Source organism: Anopheles stephensi, chromosome 2 (assembly GCF_013141755.1).
Source record: "Anopheles stephensi strain Indian chromosome 2, UCI_ANSTEP_V1.0, whole genome shotgun sequence".
NCBI classification, from domain to species: domain Eukaryota; kingdom Metazoa; phylum Arthropoda; class Insecta; order Diptera; family Culicidae; genus Anopheles; species Anopheles stephensi.
In genome coordinates this window covers 12,615,262-12,622,450 of record NC_050202.1, presented here as the reverse complement: position 1 = coordinate 12,622,450, position 7,189 = coordinate 12,615,262, and the positions used below count along the sequence as shown (strand labels likewise).

Sequence of the window (7,189 nt, the reverse complement as noted above, 5' to 3'; positions counted from 1 at the left end):
TATTATTCAATTTTGTTATCTACCTTTTTCATTGAACGAAATAGTTCTCCATGTGCTTAAAATTATCTTTGCATGCAGCTTTCCATTTATTATTCCGAACACAGTACAATTTTATTTATTTTTTCCCCCTTATTTGGCCCAACCCTTTTGCCCAATCGCTAGACACTCAATTCACTTACCAATCTAGTTCATCCGTCGCGACATATTTCACATCTGTGCGTGCTCGTCCAACTCCGACCTTGGGACGCAACACCGCGTGCGACAAATCTTTAAGAGATCAAAATCGAAAATAAATTGCGTACCACGTACAATCGGTGGCCCAGCTTAAGGCAGACGTAAACCCACAGCAGCTTGCACGCCAGTCGATACAGAAACTGTGCCCTGCGCGATTTCGACGGGTCAGAGTAATAGAAATCGAAAGGAAAATGGGGGACGGGGAAAAACATAAAGCTATTTATTACGGTGCGAAAGAGGATCAACTTCAACTGGGCCTCCCCCCCTGTTATTCCTCACCTTCGATGCCACTGCAAGCTTTTCACCCGACCCGACCCGACCGGCTGTTTGCTGAGCCCACGCTCGGCAAGGAAGTAGCGCCGGATGCCGGGAATGTACGACTGGAAGTACTCGTCCCAGTCGATGGTGGACAAATCGAATTCGAGCATCGACGCTTCGGTGGGCGTCAGTAGCGTCCGCAGGCGGACCACGTTTTCGTTTGCTATGTGCCACTCTCGCAGCCCAAAGTACGCCATCGTTTCCAGGAAGCGGTTCGTTTTCGTAACCATTCGCCGGTAGCTGGAAGATGGGAAAGTGGAGAGAGAGAGAGAGAGAGAGAGAGAGAGAGAGAGAGAGAGAGAGAGCAGAATGAAAGAAAATAGTAACACAGAAGAAAAGAAGGAACTCATCCAACAGCTGGGCTGCGATTGGATTGCGGCTGTGTTCAAAACTAGCGCCGTACTTACAGTGGACGCTTTCCTCGAAGACGGCGCACCAAATCGAGCAGCCAGGCCGGAACTGTGTGGCAGCAGACGGACAGCACTCGAAACAGTGCCCTGTTCGATACAATCGCGTACGCATGGTGCCTGCCGGATGAACAAAGAATGTGGAGCAAAGAAAGTGGGCTGTAGGAACGCGTCTATCATTTTCAGACGAGGCTGGCATTGTGTGCGTCGAGTCGAGTGGATGCGATTCTATGAATCGTGTGCCCAGTGGCAGCTTTCGATTTAACAAGAGCAGATACGCTATCATAATGTTGTCACCACGGCACACCGATGACGTGCGTTTGATGCCACGGGGATAATATTTCATTCATTGCAGGCCTCGCGGGGCCACCCTGGGTGCGAATTTGGTAAGGATCGCGCTTTAGTTGTGCCTCTGTGCACACTAATTTTCCATAACACGATTAAGGGTGTCGGTGTACGTAAATTTTCGACCGTGTTTGTGTTTGGTTTGTTTTCCCTCTAGCTAAATTGCTCGTTTATGCTTTAATGCGTAAAATGATTTTAAATCAATTTGTTTGACAAATAAGCGGCTTTTGATGGTTTGGATCAAGCAGTTTATCGATCATAGTAGCTACTTAAATGAGTTACTGTGGCATGCTTGGTCTGAGCTAGCAAAGGATAATGGTGCGCCTTTGGTTAGGCAACACGCATCGCATGAACCGCTGAAGCATGTTCCTCTACCCTTAAGGTAAAGACTGCAAATTAGTAACAATTGGTTCAAGCATGACTTTCAATTGGGAAATGGAAAAGAGTTATAAATTAGTTGAATACCAAGCAGATGAAGCAGATTTACGCTCAAAACGTTCAAAAAGTGCATCGAAAGTAGAACAACAAATCGTTGATGCATTAGCACAATTTTTTCCATGTCAAGCTTATTCTGACTATTGACTTCATTCACATCATTGAATAACAATTCATTGTAAGTATTTTTCATTAAACAAAGAGATGTTTTTGGTCGACCTTGCCAGAAGTCACTATCACAATATAGGGACAAAAATGGAACATTCTGTGAACCAAGTCAATAAATCTTATGGGAAACCATACTGAGCTACTTAAGAGATTCCTCCAAAACAAATTTATTTCCGTTTTCAAATGTTTTTAGCTAACCTAATGCAAAAAAAACCAATGCGTCTTCGTAAGTTAAGTTAAGTTTGCTCTGAATTTCCATTTTCCCATACTTACTTTACTGTTATGAGCTACTTCACTATTGAGTAATTTCGTACTTTCAGTTTGCTTGATTTGGTTTGCTCTCTTTTAGATGCAAATGTTTGAGCTTTTCTCTCTTAAATTGTGTGTCTGAAATTCTGTTTGTTAATTGTACGATTGTTTCTGAACGTTTCTTCCTTTTCTGTTACTGGTTGTTTGGTTTTTTTTGCCATTTTGTACACTGCTTTTTACTTTAATCATGATCAATATTTACTAAGTGTCTTTTTTATGATCCAGAATCATTTTTACTCTCGTATCCTTTTTTGTTGTTGTATGTTTTGATCAACTTTAAGCTCATTTTATTAATTTGTTTATTAATACTTTATTAATACTTTACCACTCTAGTTTTTTTAATTTCGTGTGTGGTTCTATTTGATTGTTTATTGTTTCTCTTATCCTCGCGTCTCGTTATTTTTATAGCTTGTTTTTAGTTTCATAATTTTCTTTTTGTACAATTAACCCTTTTTGAATGCCTGTTTTTATTTAAATATAAAACGGACTTAAATTTTCTTTGAAACAAATGGTTTAATAGAATAAAAAATCAGAGCCTCATAATTAAAACAGATTGCTACGGCCTTCATCCCGATTACGTAGTGTATCAAACAAGCTTACAAACTTATTTCACTCAAACACATTGAGATACTCGATAATAAAATCATATACAATCCCGACTGATGCAAAAATGGATAAATGGAACCATTGCTACTTATTAATCGATTCCCCGATACTCGGAAATACTCGAAGCGAAATAACTACTTTCACAACGTATCTGCCGTTTTCCACGAATCCTACGCTCCAACGGAAACGCAGATTGAAATCCTCGTCGTTTCGTACCACCTGAGCCAATCATTTCACTCGGTGTTACAATATTGTTGTTCACAATCGCATTTTACAACCTGATACCGTGGGTGCTTTTCTTTAAAAAATCAATAAAGCAAGTCTAATGTTTTAAGTCAACATTCGCCAATAACAGACGAAAGAAAAACTGGCAGCAGTCCCTCTAAATCTGTCGAACGTTAAAATTTCTCACACATTTTCCTTATTGATTTTTCCGTACAATCACTTACCAGCACAGTCGCTTGATCCACCCGTCGAATCCCATCGACACCGAGCTCATGTAGCGTCCCCAGGTAAGGTTCGCCTGCTCGTACATGTAGTTGTACACCGGGACCAGTTGCGGTGATTCCCAAGCCTCCGCGGACTCGACCGGTTCTGGGTCGTGCTGCTGCCGTCGACCTATCGATCGTTCGGCCACATCAAAGCACGCCACCAGCAGTGCGTTCACGCAGTAATCCACCGGAACTAGGTTAGCCTTTTTGTGCCCATTTCCGCGAATCACACGCACGTAGCCCTTCACCGTCCACAGGCACAGTCCGGCCGGGCCGTTCAGATTATCCGTCCAGCCAGCGATCGGTTCCCGGTACGTCGAAAGCACTGGTACAGTAAGTAGTGAAGTGAACTGATCAGCAAAACACCCCAGCACACCAGTACTGGCATCGTTCATCGCTTACCTATCGGTGGTCGGAAGATGCCTATCGGAAGGTCGGCAAATTCTTGCTGGATTAATGACTCGGCACACTTTTTGCTGAACGTGTACGTGTTGGGCAGCTCGCCGAGCAGACAGTGCTGTAACTGGCTCATCTCATCGGTGGATAACATTTTTGACAGCTGAAGTGAGAACGGGAAAGGGAAAAATTCATCACTTAGAGATTAAATTGATGCTCTCTTGTGGTTAAGGTGGACTTGAGGGATTTATCATTAAAAGCACACATTTATTCCAGTCCAAAGAAAACAAAACAATAGAAAAAAAATCATATCCTATGCACGAGGTTTTATTGCGCCTTAAAGTATGCAATCTAACAATCGTAGTTAGTTTATAAACTAGGACTTAAAAAGAATGCATTTTATGACTGCCTTAAGCTGTAAAGTATCCTTATCGACTGTTGAATCTTAAAAAAGATATCTGAAATTTTGAACGAATTCTGGGACTTATTTACAAACCAACTATTGCATACTTTCAGGCTTTCCTAATTATTTTTCTTTTTTTAAAGCCTTATACTTTCAGTATCCTATTGGTAAAAACAAACAGGAAATCAGGATGATTTTGAGTCTATGATTGCATACTGTCAGGCGGCAAAAATCTTATCTTTTTGAAGGAAAGTCCAGTCACAGCTGTATTGTTCAATGCAATGTATGCATCATGCAACAGTTATTCCTTCTAAAAGAGAGAGTTAAAAGTTTTGAGATGGATCAATGCATACACTTGAAGTCTGCTTGAGTAATCTGATAAACTATTCTAATCTTTGGTGGGAATTAAAATCCTATAAATACTTTTCATACCGAAGGACTTCCTACTTTCCGGCCTGAATATCTTATCTTAACTGATAAAAACTGGAAACATTGATTGCAGATCTGCAATTGATTTGAAAATGGATGATTGCACACTGTATTCCACTTGACTGTAACCATAAGCCTTAGAGTAATTTCTAGGTAATAAACACATATTTACCCCCAAGCTAGCATCACTAACCTTAAGTAGCAAGCAAAGCCCTTCGTGTGAAGGAAGAAAACGTAAAACAACAAACGGCATCCCCAAAAGCGTTCCCAGTCCCACTGCACAACACGTGCATTGAAATTACCTGCAGCACACTGTCGGGATTAAGTGGCGAGTCCGGATAAACCCGTTCCTGAATCCGTGTTCGATCACAGTTCGAATAAAGGGTAGAAACGTGCACAACGGACTTTAGCCGGTGCATACGCCGCGCCAGCTGCAGTATCCGTCTCGTACCGCCCACATTCGTACCGATGGCATTTTTTATGCATTCGTTGAACTTCACCGACGCAAGCACATTGAATATCAGCTCCGTTTCCACCAGCAACCGGCCCTCTTTCACACTGTCCATGCTTAATCCTTCGCCACCGTTTGGTTCTTCGAGTGAAATTTCTACCGCTTCGATACGTTCGAGCAGCTGGTCGACGGTGTAAGCCATCCGCAACCTATCGAATATCTGGCCACAAAGACAGCATCAATTCACCGGTCGCAAATTAACTTTCCCCCCGGACCGGGAAGCTAATCAGATTACTTAAATTCCAGCTCACACTGATATTCGCACTGCGTTCGGGCGATCTCACAACTACCCCGGTACTTACCACATCCTTGAGCAGATCCTGCAACCGTTCGTCCGCGTTGCGTCCATCCTTAGACCGGACGGCTAGAAACACTTTTCGCACGTTCAAACAGCGAAGTATCTTTTCGAGCAGCACCTTGCCAAGAAAGCCGGTCCCACCCGTTACCAAAATGGTGGAGTTGCTGTAAAAACTTAACACACGATCCGGTGGCTGGAGCTCGTCGTCAAATCCGGAGCCCGAACTGCATGCAGCCATTTTAAGGTGCGCGATACGGTCCGCCGTTACGGAGCACTGCCAGTCATCGACTGATGGAAAGTTGCCGATGCAGGAAATGTAATCAGGATTACTACTCCGACACGTCTGCCTTGAAGGAAGGATATGAAGCTAGTGCGTGCACGGTCACTAGCTCACACCCCCGTTCCGGGCAGGGCTACATGCGACGCATGCATTCAATATTCATAATGACGGATGGGAACTTGCCGCAGCTGCTGGTGATACCGGTACCAGTTCCTACCTATTTTCCAACTGTTGCCTTCGGCAAGAAATTCCACCAAGGAATATGAGCGTCTGTCCAACTTTCAAACGATGCTGTGTCTATACGCACGGATGAGCAGGGGGGGGGGGGGGGGGGAAAGCTCCCCGTATTCACAACATGCTCCAAAACTTCACCCATTACTGAACAACGGAAGGTTAATTAAACTGCGAGAGACATACAACAAAATCCTGCAAAAAAGGAATTTAATTCACCGGGCTTTACTGTGCCCGAGGGACACAAGCATTGGAGCCTATTCGTTCGCTAATGTTTGCCAATGTTCGCTGTGTTTGCCCCGCATGTTACAGCTATTAAGCTAAATGGTGCCTGGCAGGATAATCGAATTATAATAATTGATCATGTTTGCTGATTCGCTGTACGCCCTTGTACGTACAGCCCTTTTTTTCGATTTTATCCTTTTTTGTCCGTCAATGGATGGGATTTGTACATGGTGCTGTAAATACGCGTGCTTGGCCTTAAATGAAAATAAACATTTGGCTGTAACTAAAAGGCCCTATTTAAACGGAGGAATTATGAGAGTGTGTAGTTGGCTCGTCAATCCAGATCATTAGTTTGTTCTGCCATGGTGTATTGTGTACTCTCGTTGAAGGTTCCGTAGGTTAAATGAAACTTTGTTGGGAAAGCTGTTGAAAATTGATTGGTTGTCGTGTTGTGGGGAATTATTGAATATTTTAAATAAATATAAAAATAAAAAAAGGATTTGAAGGATTAGTACTCTCATGAGTAGACCACTGCCCGTAAAGACTCACATGTAAAGAGTTCTCACGATAAGACTTCAAATCCTGATGACTAGCATGCTAGGGGGAAAGAATAAAACCAAGAACACTACTGGTTTTAGATCATAATTCGAGAACATAAATACAATTATTTGATGCGGAGGTACGCTAATAAACTATGCCGTGCTCTTGCAAATAAATCAAAAACTTGTTGAATCCTCAACTTTTGTGTCTCTATAGCGCATTCCCGTTTTGTGCAAAGATTTCTTAGGATGGAACTTAATCAAAATATAGTCACAGCAGTAGTGGTGATCAAATCGATAAAAGAATTTTGTTAACAAAAAGAGGTTAGAATTGAACTTTTATTGAATAACTTACAGAAACAACGAACTACTGAGAAATCTGTTGAATTATCCATAATTTCGGAAACAGTCTTTCTTTTTTCTCTTCCCTCTCTGGACCTACATCCCTCTCCTCGCTTTCTTGACCTTATTTATACCTAGCTGGATATTTCTATTGGTCTCCGTTGGTTGGGGTTTCAATCCTGGACCAGGCAAGTTCCCGCCATCGGAATTCATGAGGGGAGG

The 7,189-nt window shown here is 42.5% G+C and overlaps 1 protein-coding gene across 1 annotated transcript; it reads right to left on the bottom strand.

The window, feature by feature from the left end:
• Window positions 1-92: 92 nt before the first annotated feature.
• Window positions 93-5,692, bottom strand: LOC118504084 (fatty acyl-CoA reductase wat). The gene is made up of 7 exons (XM_036038153.1): window positions 5,355-5,692; window positions 4,844-5,212; window positions 3,716-3,872; window positions 3,272-3,638; window positions 960-1,079; window positions 514-792; window positions 93-381 (listed from the first exon to the last, which is right to left on the bottom strand). The coding sequence occupies exons 1-7, from the start codon at window positions 5,586-5,588 to the stop codon at window positions 270-272; spliced, it is 1,638 nt and encodes a 545-aa protein (XP_035894046.1). The 5' UTR covers window positions 5,589-5,692; the 3' UTR covers window positions 93-269.
• Between the last annotated feature and the right edge of the window lie 1,497 nt (window positions 5,693-7,189).

Bases quoted from the DNA above. Each gene is read 5' to 3' on its own strand.
- LOC118504084 (XM_036038153.1), bottom strand. From the start codon at position 5,588: ATGGCTGCATGCAGTTCGGGCTCCGGATTTGACGACGAGCTCCAGCCA. The intron at 3,873-4,843 runs GTAATTTCAATG...TTCTCACTTCAG, and splicing joins ATCCCGACAGTGTGCTGCAG to CTGTCAAAAATGTTATCCAC. The intron at 3,639-3,715 runs GTAAGCGATGAA...TTACTGTACCAG, and splicing joins CATCTTCCGACCACCGATAG to TGCTTTCGACGTACCGGGAA.